The 25,666-nt window shown below is 37.5% G+C and overlaps 1 protein-coding gene across 2 annotated transcripts; it reads right to left on the bottom strand.

The window, feature by feature from the left end:
* Positions 1-2,842: 2,842 nt before the first annotated feature.
* On the bottom strand, positions 2,843-24,219 carry LOC104598669 (dyggve-melchior-clausen syndrome protein). 2 transcript variants are annotated; one of them, XM_010260847.3, is made up of 18 exons: positions 23,375-24,219; positions 16,255-16,497; positions 13,823-13,886; positions 13,579-13,708; positions 13,341-13,485; positions 11,579-11,827; positions 11,403-11,487; positions 10,035-10,137; positions 8,388-8,513; positions 8,198-8,311; positions 7,717-7,835; positions 7,483-7,567; positions 7,273-7,365; positions 7,089-7,178; positions 6,747-6,866; positions 6,560-6,651; positions 6,162-6,219; positions 2,843-3,476 (listed from the first exon to the last, which is right to left on the bottom strand). In XM_010260847.3, exons 1-18 carry the CDS (start codon positions 23,559-23,561, stop codon positions 3,414-3,416), a joined length of 2,166 nt encoding a protein of 721 aa, XP_010259149.1. In that variant the 5' UTR covers positions 23,562-24,219; the 3' UTR covers positions 2,843-3,413. The 2 variants fall into 2 exon arrangements, with proteins under 2 accessions (XP_010259149.1, XP_010259150.1); XM_010260848.3 differs by having other exon boundaries at positions 6,162-6,216; positions 23,375-24,078.
* Between the last annotated feature and the right edge of the window lie 1,447 nt (positions 24,220-25,666).

Raw genomic sequence — 25,666 nt, 5'->3', positions numbered from 1 at the left:
CATCATCCTCCTTGATGCTAAAACAAGAATGACAATTTGGTGAAAAAATTCACCAACCAACTTGATAGAACTTTGACTAGATTAACTATACATTTGCTGGACAAATTAATCAACGTTATCATATTTGAAACCGGATCTGCTCTTCACCGATCTTACAGACACATTCTACCATGTATCGGGAACATCTCTCGTACTTATAAGTTATTATTCATGGGAGATATTCCCACTGCACGTGGAATGTGCCTGTGAGGCCAGTGTGAAACACGTTGCGTGAGGAGCAGGTCCGATCAATCGTTTTCTTTGACCACTCAACGACTTCCCCAAATAAAAATATCATTAGTAATATAAATTTGAAAATAATTCCTGATTATCTTTTAAACCTAATTAATTTACACCAAAGTAAGGTTAAAACAATAAATGTTATGGTTATAAAACTTGTTAGGATAAGTATTTGGGTCAAGTCTGATCAAATCAACATATCTAAGAACCAGACAACCCAAAAAATCATTTTGGCTCCCATTCCCGACCTGACTGGTTCGACCATCGTGTGCAATTCTAGTCTGTCAAATATCCAAGAGAAAAAATCTAGCCAACTCCAAAATCTTAGACATGGCAGTTTTTACAGCATCAGCCCAATAAGAACTTCTTGCATTCATGTGTGAACCTTTATTAATTAGATAAGGTTTACATCTAGAGTTCTCACCTTTTGGGGAGAGAGGGAGAGAGAGAGTACAATGAATTCGAATGTCTGGCAGTTAATCCAGCATCGGAATATCTTTTGTTATAGTTAATTTTTCTATGAAGATATTCTCCAGAGATAGCTTGATGAATGGGAAAACAAAAAATCGTGGGCCAAACCTTCACGGGCCCTTCTGAATCCACACTTATGCAAGACTGAATTACAACTACCCAACTTCAGGTCCTTGAGATGAGCTCCGGTTCCTATTTCAATGATCCTGAAGTTGAAACTGAGGCCCAATAGATGAACAACAGGTGGTCCCGCCATGGGCCCGCATTCTGTAGTGACCTGATTAATTGACAATAACCCATAAGCCGGATCAAATCCTTGCCTAAGTGCATGCATGTGGAGGCTTTTACCGCTCGGTTGGTATCTAGACTCAAAGATCCTTCATTGATGGGAAGTTTGATCTGTTGGCACAACTGATGGTGGTTGCTTGGGTGATTTTGGGTACAGCCGATCCTTTCACCGAAGTCCCAATTCTGTCGAACCTCCGTGGGATGTGGGTCCCATTGAGAGCCAGAATGTCCGTCTTATTCCAAACAGGACCTTGGCATAGGGGAGCTCAGAAAAAACCCTGAAACAAAAAACAAAAATGAAACTAATTGTAGGGTATAAGAATTTTAAATTTGAAGGACAATGGTCCGACACCTATCGATAGGGGATCTCAAGAAAGATAGAACTGACACGTCACGGGTGCTGGCATGGTAATCTTGGCCTGAGACACGTGCTGGATCACGTGCCTCCATGAATGTTTTTAGGCTGATATGGCAACAAAAGCTGCATTCTACTTTCCACGTGTCCAAAAGTTGCATGACAAAGAACATGCACGTCGTAATCGATATGATCACTGACCACCCGCATCAGTGTGGCAAATAGCAATAATGGCTACATGATTATTTAATTTCTTTCTTGTAGGTTTTTTTTTTTATCAGCATTTCTTGTTGGTTGTTACAGACAGCTAACTCTAGCAATATGGTTCAGTCCACCCTATTACCCTACTGAACCATAAAAAACCCTTCTTATCAAGATTTCCGTATTGATTAATGATCAATAAAAAATTAATAATGTAGTGACTAGTGTCTGCGCCCCAGCCCCCACCCCCTAAATAGGATGTGCTCAAAGCCTCAAATGATTCACCTTCCCTCCATTGATGATCAGAAGTTCAGATTCTTCAGAAGGTTCCCTCGGGTGACGATCCCTTATTTGAGTCACAAACCTTTCGATTAAAATATGGAGCTACGGCTCGGCTGGCCAGTTGGGTTTGTAAAATTATCATACTGGTTTAATCAGATTTGCATTTGATTCAGACACTCGTGTGATTTTGTTTTTTCAAAACAACAAAATAGCTGCCACATCAAAAAAATACAATAGATTTTGTTGAATTGGCAATGGTTTTTGTTTTGGGATTATAGTATAAAGGCAACTTTAGAGTTCTAATATCAATAAAAATAATACTTTTAAAAAAATACGTTAACTTTTTAAAAATAATATCAATAAAGAGCAAAAGCATTGTTCATCTTCATCCTCTGGCAACGTTGCCGGAAGTGGAGGTGAAGCTGGACTTGCAAGATGAAGAAGATAAACAGTATTTTTGCCCTAAATTGATATATTATTTTAAAAAAGTTAACTTATTTTTGAAAATTCTTTAAAAATATTACTTTTATTGATATTAGGGCCCAAAAGTTGCCCTTATTATCTATAATCCCTTTTGCTTTCAAAAAACAAAAATCATACATAGTAACAAAAAGGCCCCCTTTGTTAGCCTAATGAACTAGCAAGGCTAATATTATCAATTGACCTTTAGGTACCTATCTAATAGGGGTGGCAACGAGCCAAACTTTTCATGAGCTGTTCAAGCTCGATTCATTGGCTTGATTATGAAAGGAGCCGAGCTCGAACCTACTATAACTCGGCTCGTGAGGCTGACGAGCCAGCTCGATATTAATACCCATTTGCCCAACTAAAAGAACATCCCATGACCATACCATCAGCCATCACTAGAATATAATCACATCAGGAATTATAGTACTCTCAAAGGTAATTAATTAATACCTAATAAGTTGAGAACCGTCATCCATGCATTCTTATTGATATGATATATAAGAAAAAACGAGCAGGACCGACTCTCTTCTAAACAGGTGGAACATAACTATTGTAACTTACAAATACGAACAGTGCATTTCCCATACACTTTCTTAAAACAACCGATATAAATATGGTAACATTTCTATATCAGTGTAGATCCCACTAATACAAGGATAACAGCAGGGCAGAAGCTATATGTATTTAGCTTAGTTGAGTAAATTCCAAATTTATTTACCTTTTAATCTCATATAGGTGTGAAAGCACTTCCAACTTCCAAGTTCCAAGGCGTAAGGGCAGAGAAAGAACGTCCGGCTTGGCTTATTTATCTTTGTAAGGATGACATCCCGTGTTATGGAATAGCATGAGCAACCTCTCTCTCCTCTCTCATTTATTCAATACAATGATTGATATAACATCAATTTCTATATGGAAAGGCCCTCAACACTGTCAGTTTCACATCAACATATAAACAGAAAAGAATGAGAAGAATACTTTCTGCTATTGCACGTATTTACATATTCACCAAGGAGCACCTTCTGACAGACGGAAGCTCAAACACCCCATACAACGCATCCAGGTAACCTCCTCATACGACGACGTTCAACTCACCATCTTGATGCCTGTCAGCTTCCTCTTTGGCATCAGCATCCTGTTTTCAAGGCAGAAAATGTTCTTTTCATCTTATTTAACACAGATCCATATTTATTACACAACCTATATTCTGGATCTACTTGGTTTAGAAATCAAAATAATTACTATATTATCGCAGAACCAGACTTCTTTTCTAAGAACTAGATTATGCACACTGATAACCTTGAAAACAATACTACTACTCAGTTTCATTTGAAAAGTGGAAAAAGAAACAACACAAAACGAGATAGCAACAAACAGACTACAATAAAGTCTGAACACTGCTGGACAACCCAAAAGATGGATAACTGCAGAAAAGAGCACAAAGGGCATCTGAAGAAAGTGCAAGATTAGAAGCCTAAAAGAGTGACACTGAAACCAACCAAGCTTTTTAGGGCATGTTACAACTGGACTTGGATGCTAAATCAAGTCTAGAGAATCAAGGAGCTCACAATTGATAATGTTTTGAGCACTAAAACCATAAGAGAACATGATAACGAATCACTGACTGAATTTGGGTCAGTCACCTCTGGTTCCAGAGTTATGTAGAGGTTAAAGTTGCATTCATAAAAGCCAGATACCATGTCCTTTAGTTCCATGACATGCTATGCTTTTTCTCCTTCTGTATCATTAGTCGGTTCTCTGATAAGAATACAATGGCAAGACGGGATTCATAGCTGTGAATGGCTTGGACCAGTATTCATATGAGAATGGATTAGCTGAATTTGATAGTTGGGTGGAACCTGGGTCTGAGGAGGGCTGTGAGGGACTCAGACCTTGATTGTATTTCAAACCTCTTTGAACTTCTTGATAATGTTTTCTTGGACCCTTCTATGGTGGACTCTAGAATTTGGACCCCTACCCCCACAGACTCTTTTTCTTGTGCTTCCTTCTTCAAAGTCCTTTGCCAGTCCACCAGTCCTGCAACCTCCCCTTTCCCGATTAGTGAGGTTTGGTGCAGACCGATTCCTTCTAGGGTTGGTAGTTTTTGTTAGGAAGCCTATTTGGAAAGATACAACACTGGGGATTTGCTCCAAAAGAAGAGACCCAATACTTATTTGTCACCTCATTGGTGTGTTCTTTGCAAAGCGGATGGGGAGACTGGTTTTCACTTACTAGTGTCTTGCCAATTTGCAAAGTCAATTTGGGAGTGGGCTTGTTCTCTCTTGGGTGTAGGCGGAACCCTCCATCAGACTTGCAGAGCCTATTTTCCCCTTCCTTTTTCAGGTGGCACATGAAAAGGGGAAGGTCTATGTGGAAAGGTCTGAGGGCTGTAGTATGTTGGACATTATGGGAAGAAAGAAATACTAGGACCTTCTCGGAAAATGAGAGAGGGGCTGAAGATGTGAAGGTTGTGATCCACATAAGGGCAGTACAGTGGCTGAAATCACTAGAGCTATTTACAAACTACACAGTGGAAGACATGCTGAGAAAGTGGGGTGAGATTGTAAACTGAACTCAGATCAAACCAGTAATAAGGGTAGGGTGTCTTGGACTCCCCCACTTGCTGGCTTCTTAAAGTTAAATTTTGATGGGAGTTGTAGGGGGAACCCGGGACAATCAGGGATTGGAGGTGTTATTAGGGATGAGAACGGGGTCATTTCTGCCCTGTTCTCAGGCCCAATTGGTGTGGGGGATTCCCTTAGAGCTGAGATCTTGGCAGTTATGGAAGGAGTTCAGAAAGCCAAGGAGTTGAATGTCAAGAAACTCATAATTGAAGGGGACTCGGAGGTAGTGATAAGGTGGCTGATTAAAGACAACTATGGTTTATGGAATTACAGAAATGAAAAGAGGAAATTCAGGTGGCTGATGTGGGAGATGGAAATCAAGATGCGTTGGGTTAAGAGATCAGCTAACTCTTTGGCTGGTGGATTAGCTAATCAAGGGATAGAAAGGGAAGATATGTTTTGGGCTAAGCTGTAACTTAATTGTTTCTTTTGTTTCCTTGTTTCTTTCTTTGGAGGGTTTAAGTTGTACTCGGATGATAAGAGTTTTTGTCTTCCTTGCTATAAATAGTTTGATATTTCAATGAATTGAATGAATCTGTTATTGATAAAAAAAAAAAAAAAACTTTTTTTTGATGGTTGGTTTACTGGCTGTGGGACCAATCATTCTGTTCCACACTAGTGCAAGTGAGACATTGAGTGGTTATGGGCCACATACACTTTAGGCAATGCAGCTAATTGGTTCCCAATTCATACTAGTCACCTTAGGCAATGCGGACCTTATATTAACAGAAGAAACACTAATAATGGGAAATAGGAACTCTTGTAGGAAGTTGACAAATTAGATGTCATATTGTGACAAACTTAAATGTGCAACCAGATAAGGGAAAAGGTTAACAGTTACTTTTTGAAAAGTATTTGACATCAGAAGTTGCAAAGGTTTCCCGTGAAAAGCTAATAAGATGGATGGAGGGCATTAGACAGACATGCTGCAACAAAGTATATTTCAGTGGAAACTATTTCTCCTGAAGAAATATATACCATCATTTGTAAGACAATAAACAACACAACAGCTCTGAGTGCCATTGAAAATAATTAGGAAACAAGATAGTAATACTAGAGTAATAACATTACTTAAGTCCCGTAAAAGGTGCTCAAAAAGTGTAGTACGTTTAACTAGTGACCAAAAAAGTGTATGTCACACATAATTTCATGGAAATATGATTTTCTAAAAATTTGAAGAGGAACAGCATACTTACTTCTACAGGCATATCAACTGGGAACAAATTTATGGCACCAGGATTAAAACTGAAGCTGCTGAGCAAAAGAAAAATGACATCAAAGGCATGGATAAGCAGCATATTAGTGGAATCATATGCAATATGTAAAGGAACTAATCTAACTTAATCAATGGTGGTATTAAACTGGACTGCACAACGTGGTTACACATTTATTTGCATTAAAAATATACAGTTATTGAAGTAAAATGATGGTTATTAGAAACCACATAACAAAGAAAAGTAGTTTACATATATTCAAATTCATGTTATTTCCAAGTTTGGTAAGTTGAGAAACCAAGTGGATCTTCCTAAAAGTAAAGCATAAAAGCAGACAGCAGAACTAGCAACCCAAAAGACAGAACATCAAGGAATAATACCAGCGAGATAGCACTAGCTGCCACACATATGGAATAAAGAACTCTTCTGGATGATTCTCTTGCTCATATGTAAATCGCAATTGAGTAAACATCTGCAGAAAAGAAAGATGTTCCAGTTACAAGTGAAACATAGACCACATATTTACACAAATAAAATTGACCTCCAATTGAATAAATGGCATTTCACCTTCATCCCTTCACCTCGCCAAGATCGGCAGTTGATGATTATAACTTGGAGGACTTTTTCCACTGACCATTCACCATCCATTCTCTGAGAATCCATTCGACTATTGAAGAAATCTAGCACCTAAAGAAGTAGAACATCAGAATAAAAACCAGCTATATTATCAAGAATGAGATTTATTGAAAGAAATTGAGCAATCTTCAAATCTCAGGAGAATCATTACCCATAGTAGTTTAACATGTTACATTGCACCATTTGTTAAATAGAGTTTTTTCGTTAAGCAGCATGAGTTTTTTAATGGAGGTAAACATCAATTTACTGCAAGTAAAGGACTAAGTACCATACAGTGTAAATATTTTCAAGAAGCTCATTAAAGCGTGGGTGATTCTTGAAAGGCTGAAATACCTCCTGACGGTGCATTATTGCATATACAACCTGCAATCAGAAAAATGATGAATATTACAAACATCCCAAGATTATTCACATATTTTAATATCGGATCAACAATTATCATATCAATAGATGATACCTCAGGATTCCGAGGCAAGGCATATGTAAGGATTGCATTCAAGATTTCTAGTACAATTCTTAGGAAGTCGGTATAAATGTGCAGCTCCGTTGACTACAAGAAATCCAAAAAAAAAAATTAGCTAGAAAAAGAAAGAAGAGGGAAGTGATGGCCAAAAAAAACACTGCTAAGATCAAAGCATTTCAAAGATAAAGCCCATAAAGTAACTACCATATCTTCTGCAATGCTTCCTCCTACTGAGTTGGCCTTGGTCATTACCATCTTATCATTTCTTAGCTCTGCTAATTTGTTATACCTGGATGGAAGATTGCAATTTTAAAATCCAGTAGAACATAAAAAACCAAATTATGTTTTCACAGAAAGAAAGCCGTGTCGGCATCTAATAGAAATGCAATCTCTATCTATCAATTAAAACTGTTCATAGTTAATAAAGGAGTGACATACTTGCGAGAAAGCATATCAAAAAGGCTAACCAGCCTCTGTGATGCATATGCACTCAACCTGTGAACATGTGGTGCCATGTTTGCCAGAGTTGCAAGACAATTTGTGTGGAGGTATACATCCTGTCAACAGTTTTAAAGGTCAAAATAATACAGATCCCATTCTGGTAATAAATTATTGACTAACAAATCTTCAAATGAAATGCTTGGCTCTAATCAAAATTCATTAATGCCATATACATACATAAGGAAGAAAATCCAAAAGGACTGGGAAAAAGAGAACATCACACACGCACACACACACACATGTACAGAAAAAAGAACTGGCAGAAAATACATACAGCATAGATGAATGTTTCAAGCCATATCCACAGCTTAGATATGCTGCAACATTCACAAACACACACACACACGCACACAAAGAAAAAAAAATGGCAGCAAATACATGCAAAGCAATCAGCATAGATGGATGTTTCAAGCCATACCCGCAGCTTAGATAGGTTGTACTTCACAGTCCTTATGAGTATTATGACCATCAGAGAACCAAGAGATGTGTGGTTGAGGAGGCGTTCTTGGTACCATGGAACATTAGGCAGTATCTATAAAAGTGCAAAAAATATAATTAGAACCTGAACATAATGAATATGTACATCGTCAGATTGAGGCAATTCTTACCAGCTTGTGGATGCTAGCATTGAAAGATGAATCCTGACTTAGTATGAGAAGGATAATCAGCAACATGTAGATTTGATTAGACGTCCTCCTTGAAGCATTGTAAAGTGTTTCAAGAATAGGCATCAGCTGTTGATTCCATTGCCACACAAATAAATAATTCCAATTAGCTGAGGCTCCAACAAATTTCACATTGTCAACTTTGCAGATGAACTGCTAGCTCACAAATTAGAAGCATCCTCAAAATATAACCAAACTCAAAGGCAGTTGAGCTACAAACAAATGCAACACAACCTACGATACCCGGATACCTGTACAAGGTGCTGTTTGTGTCTGATGCTTCAACTTTTAGTGTACATTTTGCATCTGTACCATATCCAGCCATGTCCTTGCCGAATCCGGGTAATATAGATTACAAGTTCATTTTAGACCAAAAGGATAATTTAAACATCACAAGATTTTTTAGTACAAAAAAAAAAGAATCTCAAAGTTCTCCAAAAAATTGGGGAAAAAGGAATATCATCTATCAAATATGAAAAGTGAGTGGCTTCATTTTGTGAATGATCAAAACAGTGATTTAAAAGGCACGCCTAAGCACTCCGGCAAGGTGCATTTTAAGGTATATGCCTCGCCTAGGACCCAGGGGCAGCACTTTCAAAACGTGTGCCAGGTGTGCCTAGGCATACACTTGGTGTGCCTTAAGCTTCAGCCCAGGCAGTTGGGCTGGATGAATAAACAACATGTTAGGGTCTTAAATTCTTAATCCCTACAAAAAATGATTTTATAATTTTAATTATCTTCTATAGGGCTGGATGAATAAACAGCATTAGCAAATAGGGGATTCTCAGAGCTCCAGTAAGAATTTAAGACCCTAATAGGATAACATAGATTTGTTTGGGCTTGCCTCGAGGGGTTTGATATAAAGGTGGCTTGTGGAATTAGGAATGAAAGATGATTAATATCACATTGGTTATTTGAAAAAATGCAATTGGGAAAGAAATAACGAAATTAAAAGTTTGACATGCTTGAATATGTTTCCTATGCTATTTTTAATTTTATTTTTGCATTTCACTTTGAATATGTTTTATATGTTATGCTTATGTATTTTAATTTGAGTTAATAGGCTTTTTATATCGTTCAATTTAAAATTAAAGTTTATATTTTTAATCAGTCTTATTTCTAATATTTTCTTAATTTATTTTGAATATTTTACTTTTTTATTTTTACTTTTTTAATTTTGCACCTAGCTTCAACAAGGCATGTGCCTCGCCTTGCACCTTGGGTGCAAAATAGCCATTGCGCTTTCAAAACACTGGATCAAAAGGCACAGCCACATGAATAAAATATTATCAAAAAGATACAAAGACTTTTTTTGGAACTGTAAAGTATTTTATTAAATATAACAAAAAAGTACAAGAAATCCCCTGTACAACGAGAATCTGTATAAGGGGGTATAAATGCATATAGCCCTTATACATCAAAAAACTCAACTATAATTTACAAAAAGATTTTTTCTTATCAAAAAATGTATTATAAGACTTTCCTTTGAAAATTCTTGAAAAAAGATCTAAAGATTTTAATGTTCAAACAGCTTTTTTGCAAAAAGATCTACTCAATTCAAGATAGAAATTACAATCTGCAGCTTCATACCAATGTGTCCAAATCTGTCCGCACCAAAACGTATTCCAAAAAATCAGAGTTCCCATGCACCAACGAGTAGAGCAGCAGGACAGAGCTCTCTTCATCCAAATACCTACAGGGCCATACATGTCAGGACATACTTGAAGACCTATTGGAAGGCAAAACATGGAACACCTCACCCCCCCCCCCCCAAAAAAAAATAAATAAATAAATAAAATAAGAAATAAAAAATACCTAGTATAAAGGGAAAAGTTCAGTCCCCTTTCTTCATAATAAGGATAAGTTTCATTAAAAAAGAAAGAAGATGTTCAACTCCCTTCCCCCATTTAATTAATTTTTTTTTGGAAAAAGGTAATGTAAGTTTATTCATCATAAGCGAAAGAAGGCTGCAATTCAGACCCAAGAACGCAGTCTGAAAAGCAACCAAAATTACAACCTCCACCAGGAGCAAGACTGAAACAAAACAGACATACTAAGATCTCTGAATTCCCCAGATGTTGAAATCCAAGAGATCAACTTGCCCACAGCTCTCTGAATTACATGATCAACTTCCCCCATTTAATCAATCGTTCCATCATTTTCTTCTAGTTTCCTTTAAATTCTGTATTCCTATTCTATTCTGATGATTCCAAAGTTCCACAGTTCTTACTTCATGACCTTAACAGTTGGGATGTCGATTCCTCCCATGCTAGTAATAACAAAAACATAAAAGGGGCACAAGGCAATGGTCCCTATCATCTCCAGATCTTCAAATCTTTTTTTTTTGGGGGGGGAAAGGTAATATTTCATTAGAACAAAAAGGGGGAGGGGATGTACACAAAAGCAAAAGCCCAAAAACAGTCTCCAGATCTCCAAATCTTGCAAAGATAACTTTGCAGATCCGACAAAAGCAACAGAAACACAGCTGGTATTATTGAGCTACTGGAATAAGCTAAAAATAAACACCATGAAAACTCAGACCCAGTGCGCACTAGAAGATGAGATGAGCTTTTCCTCTACTCAATGTGTGTTTTCAATAATTGTGAGCAAGGTTCAAAATTTTGATACCATATGCCCTGTATCGGGTGTATCATATCGTATTGGTAGCTTTCCAAAACCCCAAATAAGGGGTGCTTTGAAATTTGGGCACTTTCAGGGGATAGGCAAGCCTAAAACCGACCCCCTGAAACATTTTTGAAAAAAAAAATAAAAAAACAAAAGTTATGAAGCATCGGAACACCTGATCCACCTGTTCATACGTATCAGGCGTATTGACACCTTAAACCTTGATTATGAGGCATATTGCCCTGAGAATTGGTACATATGGACAGGGGGTTTGGCCTTTTCTCCTTTCATTTTCTACAGATTAAGCTAATTACTTTAAGAATAGATACTCACAGTCCAAGGGTGTCAAATAAAGAAGCAAAAGGCAATCTCACAAGTGGTCCATTGTGTGCATTCCCCTCAACATCAACACGATCAACTGCAAGCAGGTCATTTGCACAATGATATAGGATTAATAGATAAATATAGTCCTGTTCCATTCAAAAGTACTATAGGAAAAATGATCTTACATTCGATATCTCGAGCATTTTCTAAGGCTTTGCAGTAAGGGTTGTCATAAAAGTATGATGTTTCTTTCAGAAGAGAATCTGAAGTGGCACTATCTTCACTTTTATCTGTTGTGGATTCATCTAGCATAACACATTTGCGATAGTGTATGAGAATAAGCAACAGAAGAAGACTGTTCTCTGCCAATGGGCTTCTAGATCCATCACCACTCGAACCAACTAAGTAATTGAATGGAAATAATACAAGATTTGCTGCAAGACAAAAATATAAAATACATGAGCAAAGGTGAAGAACATGCCAACATTTTACAGAGACATCACATAAAGTATCAGGTAATTGACTCATCACAAAGGAAAACCAATGTTCAAATATATAAAAACAGTGTCCAAAATAATTCTTCGATATCTGATTGTCATGATGAGAGGCATGGAAACAAGGTTGCCACATGAAAAAAAAAAAAAAATCAAAGAAACAAGTTTTTATGCCTTTTCTTAGCTGGATTTAGGAAATGGGCCTGGAGACGCTTTTCCTGGACAAATTTTAGGGTGTGCTTGTTAAGAGTGCAAATGCTGAACCAAAGTGAATTTGCACTCCAGTTCAGTTTTGCAGGTGTTTGGCAAACAAACGCTTGTGTACTGAAAATGAAAGTAAATTTGTTTTTTGTGATGTTTTGCATTCAAAATGGGAGCAAATTTTGCTTCCAAAAAGGTAGATTCCAATCTTGAAATTCATATTTGTACCCATCACAACCAAATATGTTTGGTAAGAATACAAGAGTTATCAATGCAAAACCAAACCGAGTTTGCATTTTCATGAACCGAACATATTTTTCTTTGCATTCTTTACCAAATGCAATCTTAGAAACAAATCTCGATGCTAAAAGGCCCAACACCATTATTCTTTTTGTACAGCATCAACAGAAGGAATATTCAAAGAAGAGAAACTTTTTAATGCTGAAAATTTCTATTAAGTGAAATAATTGTTGCTAGCAAAAATGAAGGGAAAAATACTAAGAGGAATGAACTGGAGAGGAAAGGACAAGAAAAGAAGAAGCACAAGAGAATGATCCCGAGGGATCAAAAGAACAAATTCTAAAATTAAGGAATTGAATAGAACCAAAATAGATACACACTCCCTTAGGCCTGTCCTAAGTCCAAGGTCCCAAGTTTTCTTTTCTTTTAAGTGTTTATCTCTCTCTCACACACACACACAAACTCACCTTCTAGATCACGTGCTTTGACCAGAAGCACTACATGCATGGATAAATCACATGCTTCTTCCTGCTATACCATAGTTAAGTGATCTATTTCAGATTGCACCTTGTGCTCCTAGAGGTTGCACATGGAACTGGTTTTCTCCCATACCTAAACACTTTCAGAACTATCGTGTTTTCTTTTCCCTAAACATGGTATAATGATCCTAGATAACTCTTAACCATTCACTAGCTTAATTTCCCCTACAATCTACAAATTTCATTGTCTTTCTCCATTTAGCCTACCACAGTTTTGTTTGTAGGACTTTCTCCTTTTCATCCTACATCAGATGCCTCCTTGTATTTTCACAGGTCTAAGTATGATTCACATTTTCCTTTTATTTCAACTCAGTTTACTGGGAAAAAAAATCTAGGGGACCCAAGTCTATCTACTTGAACGGTTTTAAAATATGATCAAATTGTCTGCTAGAAAAAGACATAAAAATAAACACAAAAGCATACTATAATAAAGTTGCTTGAAAACAATCAGCACTGAAAAAATAGATTCTTACCAGCAGCAGAACCAACTTTCTGAAGAACACCATGCTGACCTACTTCAGAAAAAATGGAATAAGGAGCACCATTTAAAGGAAGGCGAGGTTGTGCAATATAATTAAGCAGTAATCTGCGAACAACTGAACTAACCAAAGAAATTTCCTGCAAAATAGAAGGTATAGTACTATGAGATCATAGCAGTAGTTATTCATAATTCTTCATGTACTAAAGGAAATGTTCCAATTCCTTTCTCACCTCAGCTATTGCTGCATCAATAAATGGATGCACATCTTTTGGCCCAGGAGATGGCCCTGAATGCAGCTGAGTTGACATTGCCACAAGCATAAAGTTCAGCAGTTCATGATGGAGGAGACACGTATGAGAACTTCAACAACAAAGGACATAAAATTAGAAGCACAAGCGGATCAGGGGGAATAGGAGCGTATAAGATATAAGAAACATATGCAGCCTTAATGAAGAATCACATCTCATAACATACCTTACATCTGATGTGCCAATAAAGCTAAGCATGCCACGCATAACAAAACTTTCAAGGTTTTGATCTACATAAAACAATAAAAAATTAAAAAAAAAAAGAAAGGATAGATTTTTTTTTCAACGAGTAAACAATCATAAATATAATAAACCTATAAAACATATAATGATCCAACATATTGGTAAAGAAGTCAAAATTAGAGGACGGTGAAATAACAGGCTCCAATTACCAAGTCAAGACAAGAGACTACAAGATTGTATTTCCCATGATCGGAGTAAACCCAACTAACTTGAAGTGTAGAAGAGAACTGATGCTAACAACTTGAAAAGTCATAATTTATGATAAATGGCATAGCAAATCGTATAAACAAAATTGAGTAATAACAGCACATGCTGAACTGAAATTAACCCAAAGTAAATCAAATTAATTTGCTGGAATAATAAGTTGAACTAGCAACTACACCTTTATTTCATAAGTAACTTAACAAGAACAGGATTGGAACCCCCTGTTGTTAAAATAATAAAGAGAAGGGAAGAACAGATTTTGAAAGATTGAGCCATTGAGGGATGGAAAAACTGCTTTGCTAGGGAAATGGCTGTGGAGATTCCCCATTGAAGACAATATGCTATGGCATTCAGTGATCAGGAGAGAATATGGCATTCATGCAGATGGACAGAACTCTTGATCTACCAGAGGTGCCACTTTTGGAAGATCTTTGGTGGGGAGAACATCCTCTGTCAACCTACCCCTTTGTTTTCCTTCTTCAATAACAAAAATAAGAGCACTGCTACATTCGTTTCTTTTTCATTAGGGGTTGTTTTCTTGAAATTTGGGTCTGAGTAGAGGTTTGAGGGAACCTGAAGCTATAAAAACAATGAACCATTTGGATGACCTGAAATATGTGTTCCTTTGTTTATATGGAGTGGATAAGAGAATTTGGGGTCCAGACTCTTTTCATTCTTTTTCTTCTGCTTCTTTCTTTAAAACACCTCAACTAACCAATATTTCTCTCAACTTTTCTGTTAAAGCCATTTGGGAAGGTCCTCCTCCAAAGATTGTTAGGAGGTTGCATTATAAATTATCCAAGACCTTGTACTTTTCCCCTCATTTGTTCATCCTCTATTTTAAGAGTGGATGAGTATAAATATATATTCTTGTCTAGTCAAATTTGCATTTTGAGCGATGAATACATCTCCATTTTAACGGTTCAACTTAGGGGTTTCAGGTATCAGTGGTATCAAGCATGGTTTTCAAGGCATCTAGGCGATTCTAGGCAACACTGTGGCGCCTAGTCACCTAGGTGATAAGAATTTTATAATATAAAGAATTAGCTTTTGGCTAGTTCCCTAGTTTTGTATACCATTTAGCATGTATATCAATTGAAAAAATAGCAATTCTCTTTATTAAGAACATTAATTTCCACTAAAAATGTTGCAAATTATCACATCTAAAAGATTAAAAAAATCTTTTACATATATTAATTTCATTATTTTCAAAAATAATACTACTATAATAAGTATTTAATAGAGCAATTTCATATCAATTAGCAGCTAAAGAAGGTTATTAACTTTATATGATAAATATTCAAGATGGTAAGTAAAATAGAAAAAAAAAACAAGGATGCAATTTCTGTTTTATTTAATTGAAGAGAGAGAAAGAGCAAAAAAAGAACCTCTCTATACTTATATTCTTTCTTTCTTTCTCCTCAAAACCCTTTGATCTTATAAATTTCAATGGAAAAACATTAAAACAAGGTATAAATGATATATATAGCGTATAATAAAATGTATTAACACACACGTATTAATAAGATTAAACAATATAAATGATATTATAAAAGGCACCTGCCTTGTCATTTTTGTCGCCTAGTCGGGTGCCTAGTTGCTATAAGTCAAGGTGTTTGGTGAGGCGCCCAACCAAGGGTGCCTAGTCACCTAGGCAACGCCTCGACAACTATCTGGTCTGGTTAGAGACGATAGTGAGAAATCTTGCTTAGTTTCTCACAGCCTGATGGAAATTCTTTGATGCCAGAGCTATTAGACCTTTCACATGGATAAAAATTTGCCACAACTGCTGGATGGATGGATTTATTGATGCCAGAACTATTCCACCAAGGAAAGGTGGCTGCTTCCACCTTGATGCAAGTATAGCTCCTGTTGCCTATTTCATTGGATGATGATCTTTTCATAACAAGTATTCACATGAAAGTGATATATATCATTTAATAAGTAAAATAAGTGGATCTTTTAGACCAATGAATTTTGTTGTCATACCACATGTCCACCAAAGAGATTCTACTTCAGCAAGTAATCCTATTGTTGCCTATACCTATCAAAACAATTTTACTGAACAATGATCTTTACATCATAACTAATCACATGACAATGATCTTAGTGAAGATTTGTAGCTAATGAATCATTAAAGCAGTTAGTTACCCCTTGGGAGATATTCTTCTGTTGTTGTTTCACCTTCATCCAGTGTAAGATACAATTCTGTGAAATTATCACTTTTAGCATTTTCAATCAAGTATTTCAGAAATACAGATGACATATGTGCTGCATTCACAGCCTTTGTATATATTGTTGATGGCCCGACAGAAGTTGACATAGACTCTTGCAGACACCGGACCAGATGAGTTAAAAGCTTTGCAAGATGCCTTGTGTGATAATTGTTCTGTGCTGCACAAGCAAGATAAAAGCAGAGATAATGAGCACTCCTATTGCAATGATCACTTCAAAAGAGAACCCTCTTAAGACAGGGAAGTTTAAAGAAAATGAATTTATAAAAAGCTATCATATTAGAAACAAACTGCTATTAGAGGCATCAATAACAAATTCAAGAAAAAGAATAATATTCTCATCAGTAGAAAAGGCACATATAGTTTGATAACTTTATTGTACCACAGAGTTTCACAGAATAAAATAATATTGACAAACACATCTTGTAACATTGGTATACTCAAGCTGTCTTCAGCAATAAAATATATAATCAAGATTAACCCCTCTCCCCCAATCCAACTATATTTAAACAACCCTGATGATGCAGATGCACAGACTGATTCTCAAATGTTAATCTGTTCATGTCCTTACAGTAGGACCAAAAGGAGAATGGATGGTTCGATATCTAGAATGACATATTTTCTGCACTTTGAGTAGTTAACAAAACCAAAGTAAGTAGATGGTTACCGAGGCACTGATTTCTAATTTGTCATAAAATGCCTTTGCTGACACAACCACAGTCAAGCTTGCCTCCTTTTTTGTGGGGTGGAGAGTGTGTTGAACGAGGTTTTTCTTGGAGCTGTTTATTTGGTCTTTTCCTTTTCTGCCTATCAGAGTTTCCTTGTAAATGAGGTTTTGTGCATCCTTTTTTGGATTGGTTTGCAGAAACTGTTATTTTTTCTTGTAATCCCCACTCCATTCTTGTATACACCTTGTACTTGTAACAAACTAAAATGCATAGAAACTGTAAAAGGATAATAAAAAGAGAGATGACAGGAGTATGGTATTGTTGCAAACAAAGCTTAAAAAAAAAAGATAAAAGATAAAAGACACCCGCTAGACTTGTCATAATGGCACAATAACTCTTCCCACTTGGTATAAAAATCAGAATGGATCATATCCTTAGAAACCTTTGTGAGCCATGTCCAAGTCCATGATAAAAGAGCTAATGTCTCTGCATATTCTGCATGAAGTTCTTTGGAGAAATCAGTAGATCAGTTGCAATTAAGTCAATGGGAGTCCAATGAACAAGTAGACTCCACCTTTCAGGGTCATTAAAACTGCAATCCCTTGCTCTGTAATGATTAAAATAAAGATATTTTTGTAGAATTAAGGTTTCTGAAGTTAAAGAAACTCCAACAAAGTGAAGATAGAAAACGCTTTGGGACCTAATAATATCCCAAAATAAGTCTAGAAATGTGAAAGAAACATAGGTTCATTATGGTTACTTACAATAGCTAATAAAATAACAGCAAGAAGGAGAATGTCCAATGAATGGAAGAACACAATGCCTAGACAGTACACAAACAAATGCATGTGTTTGTGTGTGTATAACAAGATCTTTAATAGTAGAAAAAGAAGTTGAATATGAGTCAAATGCCATAAGTTAGGGAAGAGGAGTCAAGTTGTGGCCAATAAACCATCAACACTGACAACACTGCACAAAAGGGAAGAAAGGAGGTATGACAACAAGGTATCAGGTCCAATACAACTGAATCATAGAAGTACCACAGGATATTATTCCCCCAATACAACTGATTCCTGATAAACCATCCTTAACAAGACTTTCTACCATCAAGTTGGTGTATCTTAGCATGTAACTACACAAGATGTTCACTCCAAAAGATAACCTCTCACCTTCCAGACAAGATGTCCTAGTCTCCATGGACCATCTGAACCATCTAACAGCCAACTGATAACAACTGGAGAACCCCCTTTTACCTTAACGCTCTCGAGTCCAAGTGAAACAACATGAAACCCTATGGCACAGCCATGACATATAATATACTAAAATCACCATCACGGGTCAATCAGAATGAGCTACACAAGGCAAGGGGGTAGCCCGGCCCCAACTGTCACAAAAACAAATAAGGGGGAACACACTCTGGTATAGCATGTTGTCTCCTAACAATAAGCTTGCAATAATTTGTCACCATCTTATTACTGAACACACTGGAACTATCTAGCCTCCTGTTAAAATCCAGAATAGCCACTCTAATAGTAACAAGATCAAAGTTGATCATCTCCAGTATTTCTACTATTAGAGAACATCATAAAATTCCTCCTCACAAATTCTCCAAAGAATTACATCATAAAATTCCTCCTCACCATATTTTCCTCTTCTTATAGACGGTGAGAAGATGCATAATTAATGAATAAGTAATTCCAAAGCCTCATAACATATGCATAATTAATGAATAAGTAATTCATTCACTTACTTCTCTTACATAGGATGCAAACATGAGGGGGTATACCTTTCAAAAAAACAAAGGGGTATCTTCCAAGTCTCCCTGATGCAGCACCAGTGCAACAAGGCATCCAAATCCTATTTTTGAGTTCAACATCTGTTTCCAGTCCATTGGCATGTTGCACCTGCTGTGTTGCTTCTTCAGCAATCTCTCCACCAAATTGGAGGTTCTTAGTAGGTCAGACAACCGTAAAGTATGCCTACGCTTATAACAATCAGCTTTGCTACCATTGCATCTTTCCACTCTAATGAAAGATTGAAGTTCTGCTCTGCAACTTCTGAAGTGAAGAGGCATTCTTCCCTATTTTTAGGGTGAGATCCCATCATCCCCGACCTTAATTTTACTGAGACTCAAATGCCAAGGCGGATTTAGTAGAAAGGTTCAACCCACCCTAGCACTGAACATCTAGCTGCCTTGGTTCAAATGCCACAACATCATTTCTAACTGCACCGCAGAATCTCACTAGTATTGGCCTTCGTGTCTATGTTCCCCAATAAAAAGGTCTTATTTTGGAGGAAATGGGCCCCACCCATACCAGATTTGAACTGCTGTGAAATTATCTGCATTAACAGTGAAAACATTAAAGAAGGAAGATCAAGAGATGTGATCCTTCTGATCAGCAGCCAAAACCCAAGGGTCGTTACTATTAATATCAATCAAGACACCTTTAATCTATCCAATAAGAAGTTGCATCAATCCTATATGATCTCTCAGACCACTAAAGAACCTGCAATCCCAAGAAATACTAGAGTTGATAAAAGGGTTAAAGACAATATAGGCATGTTCTTAGGTTAGGAAATGCTGAAAGAGAGGACATTCCTAAAAATTTCCAAAGCCGGATATTCTCCTCTAATCTGACTCTCCCCCAAGACTCTGAATCATACCTGATAAATGGAAAAAGTGGAAAAGATAGCTAAAGCCTCCAAGAATACACCAAGGAGCCCTATCGATAAGGATGTCATCATAGTTGTCAAGGCGACGCCTAGGTGGGTGCCTAAGCGACAAGGCACCCTTGGAGGCTCGCCTCGCCCAGTCGCCAAGCAGTTTTGTGCACTGGGTTATAAAATACTTTTATATTTTTAATTGTTTGACATTATAATTATAAAATAGACATTATTAAACTAGAATATTCATTTTATGTGTTTATATACTAATTTCTTTTATTATTTTCTTATTTTGTAAGGGTTTAATCCATTGCTAACTGCTGTATTGAACCCATGGTTCAAAGTATCGATACACCTCTGTGTATTGGCAGAGGTGTATCGATACTTATAATGATACTCCCCCCTTTTTTTATTTCTTTGGTTTTCAATTTCATTTTTAAATATATATATATATATATTATTTAAAAAATGGGTCCCCGAAAACACCTGTAAATAGGTATCAGAACCCCAAAGATACAATACAATACACCCGATACGGGGCGTGTCGTATCAAAATTTTGTTCCTTGATTGAACCCTCAAAAATTTCAAAACCCGAACCAATAAGCAAGGGAAGAACTCAAAATTTTGTCTAGTCAACACATTTTCTTCTTCTTCCTCCACCTTTTCTTTTCTTCTTTCCTATAACAAAAGTAGGGGTTCAGCCCCTATTTTTTTTGAATTTTCTTTACTTTGTTCTTTTTCTTCTCATAAAATGTTGATTTTCTAGACTTAAACATGAAATTTATACTTTTCTTATGAAGGGAACTACCCTAGGATATATGGTTTTACTTAGAAAAAAATCCATCGCTTAGGTGTCGCCTAGGCGACTAGGCGACAAGGCGCCCCCCTGTCACCTAGCCTCGCCTTGGCGCCTTGAAAACTATGGATGTCATCCCAACCACTTTTTTCAAGGATACGCTTACTGCTAAAGAACAAATGGCAAAGGCTATTAGACTCCATAAGGAATCTTGACAACCATTTTCCTATAAGAGAAGCATTCTTATCTCCTATCCACACAATTCCTAGATCCCTATCTCTTTCTTCTTACATATAACCTCCTATTTGACAAGCTAATTCTTGTTAATTAATATATCCTAAATCCCACAAGAAGACTGATAATTTTCCACTCTATAACTATAATAATACCCAAATACCTGTACATGCCTGCCATACCATGTCAGACACGATATATACCCAATACAACACCGGATACTGTACAAACACTTCTAGAGTGTACTTTAAAACATTAACACCTTAAATATGTAAAATGGCAAGAATTAACAAATTATACCTTCAAAAACCTGTTTAGAAGTTTAACTTGGAAAGATATAAGTATTGAGAAATGGCATTACTTCAAAAACTAGATATAAAATCAAATGATATAAGCATATTAAGTATCATATCCAGGATCTTAAGACACATAGTGTTCACATTTCTGTTTCCCTTATCAATGTTGTTGTCAGCATCCTTATATGGGCATCATAGCTTTCTAAGTAAACTTCACGAAGACTTTGCAAATCAAGATGAAATAAACCAGTAGCAGCAGGTCAGAGAGAGTGGACTTAACCAACTTTTTGGAAAATCATTCCAATCCTGTGTACTTTTTTAGCAATAACAAAAAGATATTGAGATCAGGCAGCATGGACGAGACTTGAACACAAGATTCTTTTGGATTCAGAGATCAGCAAATGGATTGGCACACTATTTTGCTAGACAAGGGGTAAACAGGGAGCAAATGTCTTGGGGAATATTGTAAAGGGTTTTATTTGTTTCAGCTATCGCTAGTAGCTGACTCAATCATCAGTTGTACATGGCATTTCTTCTCGAGCTTAATAAAAGTTTCTTGTTACCTATCAAAAAAAAAAGATATTCAAGACCAAAGCTATATACAAGTAGAAGAAAAACATGGAAAGTTGGCTAGGAGTAGGGGTAACCTGGTAGCAGGAAAAAACTAAGGAAAATCTACTAAAAACTTCAGTTATGTGCATGGGAGACAACCTACTGATTTACTAAGAAAGACTGATATGATGTAACTCGGAAGATCTAAAAGAGTAAATGAGACACCAAAAACGATTTGGGCTGTGTAAGGGCGTAGTCTTTTATAAGGCAACAGACCCAGTTGACCCAACTTGAAGCAAACTATCCATTCCAACCCAGGTGATAAATTAACAAGCCAAGCCAAGCCTTGAGTTAAACAAGTGGCAAACAGCTCGCCACCTCTTGCTGATATGGCAAAGTTAGAAGATTCTAGAAATGACTTCATTTAAGAAAGAAAAGAAAAAATAAATAAATAGGGGACCCATTTCCAAATGGAGCCCCAGATTTCTCTCTCTCTCTCTTTCTTCCCAGGCTCCACCTCCACCACCTTGATCGCCAACATTCTCTCCAACCAAACCACCACCATTTATCCTCCTCCTCCTCCGGCCTTCGGAGATCCAACCAACCATCATCAGCCCTTGCCCATGGCACTTACAAGTTGAAATACTGAGACAATACTTGAATGCACAAAAAGCTCTCTTCCCTTTTATCATTAACAGATCATAAAGCATTTATTAAAAAAGAAAGTAATAGGAATACAACAGAACAACCACACGCCTCCGAAGGAGAGAGAGCTAGGCCAGAAGACCCAGCCATCCAAATCAAAAACAAGTCCCCTGCAGCCTAACATCCACCCAATCACCACATGGAAATCCTTTTTTTTCTACACAGCAGGAGGCCTTACCAACCAGCTGGTTGGCACCTTGCCACCACATGAAAATCTTCCTCAGCTTCCAAATTAGGGTGGCTTGACCAAAAGCTCAAATGCATTCCTTTAAAAGGGGACAGAAGCCCAGCTCGAATGGAATCCCCATCTCCTATTAGACCTGAATAGACCATCAAAACTTCTCCAATTTGGTTTCTGAAGACTCCTATCCCAAACCATCCTGGATTCCCAATGCGGCAGCAATCAAAACTGAGTTTACTAACAGTCAAGGGAGGTAGGAATCAAGATATAGAGACTGAGATCTCTTTTTTATCTACATGTGCACGTATGTATCTGTGCGTAAAGACAGAAACACACACAGATTGAGATTTTTTAAGAGGAAAACGGGTAAGTTGAAATGCACCAAAGGCCTTTCCTTTTTAAACTTATATACAAAAAAAAGGGAACTGGTAAGCTCACAGTGTTGCCAAGTTTATGGACCATCACCATTTGAAACCCACCATACCACGCTGCCAAATCTGATGCATACTTACACCTAAGTTAACTAAACCATAAAGGGGGAGCAAAAGTGATTGTTGTCGCTATAAGAAATGAAGATGTTTCGTCATCAACTTGTGATGGTCAAAAACATGTTCTGGAAAAATAAACAACAAAATGTAGCATGAAGGCATTTCATAAGGTAATCTCGAACCTCGTCACAAATTACATCTACAAGTCTCCACAGTCGTAACATGCTATCATAAAGGCCATATTTCTGTCGTGATCCACCCAATTATGGCATTCGACCACGAAGAGGTTCGACGCAATTACAGAATCCCAAGGAATGCATCGCATTTTAATGAAAGAAGAGTAATTGCGAACTGAAAATTGGCTAACATGAAGTTCAGAGCTTTCAAAGCCAAACAATGATCTCTAAATTTACTCTATTTAGGCAGCTTAGTAGCAATCAAGGACTACTGACCTAATAGTTCGCAAGCTTGACGAATTCGGTGATCCGGCCATTCAATAGTAAGGGGAAGCTCGAGCAATTTCTGCCAGAAATCTGAGGAAATAGGGAAGGACTTCTTTCCAACGAAGGTGCCGATTAGGTATTCCGCCGTGTCCTGCGGCCGCGCGTTCTTGCGCGGCGTCGAAGGCACGGCTCCCATCTAACTCCCGACTTTATACTCCGATCAGAATCCAAATCCAGAGATCCTCTATCTGCCAATCATGAACAACAATGACATTGCTGGATTTAACAGAAGAAAACGAGCTGAGAAGTGAAATCGGAAGAACTGTCAGTAATGAGTCTTAGAGCTTGGATCTGTTGATCCCAGCCCGAAATTGAAGCAGCTCGAGTTCTTCTTTGCTAGAGAGAGAGGGGGGTTGAGATGAGGACTTTGATTTTAGGGAATGCTTAGCGTTAGCTTTCGGATGATGACGGGTAACTAAGATTACATATGACCAAACCTATCCTTATAATTTCGGTGATGTTCCTTCATTTGTAAGACTTTGGATAAACGATTGAAGGGTATTTTAGTCTTTTGGTGTGATTTTGGACGATAAGCACTCTCTATTAATCGCGGTTTGGGGGGTCACTCTGCTGCCGGTTTTTCCTTAGTCGGCGAGAAAAACGCGTGGCTCAAACCCTCCATGGCTCCATCCAATTTGCTTCTTCGATACACTATTCGCGCTTTTCATTACAAACGAGGCTTTCATGAGCTGGGAGTTCCTTGAACCTTTCCTTGGTGTTTCTTGGTCCACCAAAGTTAAATGATTCCACTACGTTGGCCACATGATCAACGGCGGGCCCGTGCTCTTGGTTCCCAAGAACGAACAATAGGATGTTTAATATATAATCAGGATACTTGGCTAGCTTCACGTCCAGACGACCATGCAAGCAACAGAATTTTAATACTCATCTGGGTTAGTTTGACTTTCCTGGCATGCGAGTTCATGTAGATGTACTGCACTGGACGTCTGGACGTCTGGACCTATGGAGTATGGATTCAACAAAGATGAAAGGCGTAAATTTCAATGTATGTTAACATCATGGGCTGCATTTATGCATTTAATAACGTAATTGTTGGGATGATGATGATATTAGAGCTGTCGGTGGCAATCAAACAAAGTCCACGTCCACCATGGGCAGGGCAGGGCAGTTCATCGGAAGTGTAACCGTGTTGCTGTTTCGTCGGCTATTCTCCCTACTCATAGTTTGGAACGGCTTTCGCAGGTGGCTTTTGGGCTCCCAAGTCCCAACCCAACCCACATCAAGTTGGAAAGTCGAGAAACGCAAAAAAGCTGAGCGGTGAGGCACTAAAGCCAGATGTACTAAACCACATCAAAAGAGATGCTTTAGCCCTAAAAAAAAAAGTCTTTAGACTTTAGGCCTCAGCCAAATCCAATCCTACTAAACGGTGTGCGCAATCGAACCTGACCCGATCCGTGCACATACGGCCGTAACCTTTTTTTTATTTTTTTGACAGATAGGGCTGTAATTTGGGCGGGGTTAGCTCGAACCAATTCGAAAGATGTTGGGTTGGTTGGGTTGGGTCAGGTTTGAGACTTTGTCCAAACTTATCCAACCCAAATCCAATTTACAATATTTGTATGTATAAATATTATATAATTTTTTTTAAGAAAATTTTAGATTAATATCTTGTACTTTAGGCCTAGTGTCACTTTGATCCCCGAATTTTAAAAACTCAATAATTCACTACCTAAACTTTTAAAGCGTGTCAATTTAATAATTACCGTTAAGTGGCATTTGAAAAAACACAAATGCCCTACGAATGTCATCTAATTTTATTTATCAACCATCCAAATGCCCTTCTTCAGATAGAAGTGTCAACCCCACAAGCATTAGATTGGCAGTGGAAACACCACTCCTTAATATCAGGGGTGAAGCCAGGGGACCCATGCCCCCCCCTATGGTTCAAAAAACCCCATTGTAATACAGCTTTCCATGTAAAATTTCCCTACCCCCACTCTCCATTTCAATGGTTGGCGGCCCATCCATACTTCATTTATGTTTTGCTCCCCCCCCCCAACAATTTCCTAGCTCCACCCCTATTCTGATTGTATCTAAAGATAAAGGTTTTTGAAGATTAGCCCCAATGCGTCGGGTATTAATTCATCCCAGCTCCCGAACTCGCCTCCCTCCTCCATCGAATATTCCTTCAAAACAAAAGGGAAAGGTTAAGAACCAACATGAAACACACCTAACAAAAGACTTAGATGATCGCCCATGTACAATGATCTTTTTGAGATA

Source organism: Nelumbo nucifera, chromosome 6 (genome assembly GCF_055504915.1).
Source record: "Nelumbo nucifera cultivar China Antique chromosome 6, China Antique-T2T, whole genome shotgun sequence".
Classification (NCBI taxonomy): domain Eukaryota; kingdom Viridiplantae; phylum Streptophyta; class Magnoliopsida; order Proteales; family Nelumbonaceae; genus Nelumbo; species Nelumbo nucifera.
The sequence above is the reverse complement of the archived record's forward strand: the minus strand, read 5'-3'. Positions and strand labels throughout refer to the sequence as shown.

Coding starts and splice junctions, on each gene's coding strand:
- LOC104598669 (XM_010260847.3), bottom strand. CDS start 23,561: ATGGGAGCCGTGCCTTCGACGCCGCGCAAGAACGCGCGGCCGCAGGAC. Junction 8,514..10,034: donor GGACAGATTTGGACACATTG/GTATGAAGCTGC, acceptor TGGAATCAACAG/CTGATGCCTATTCTTGAAAC. Junction 6,220..6,559: donor CAGCTAGTGCTATCTCGCTG/GTATTATTCCTT, acceptor TCTTTTGCTCAG/CAGCTTCAGTTTTAATCCTG.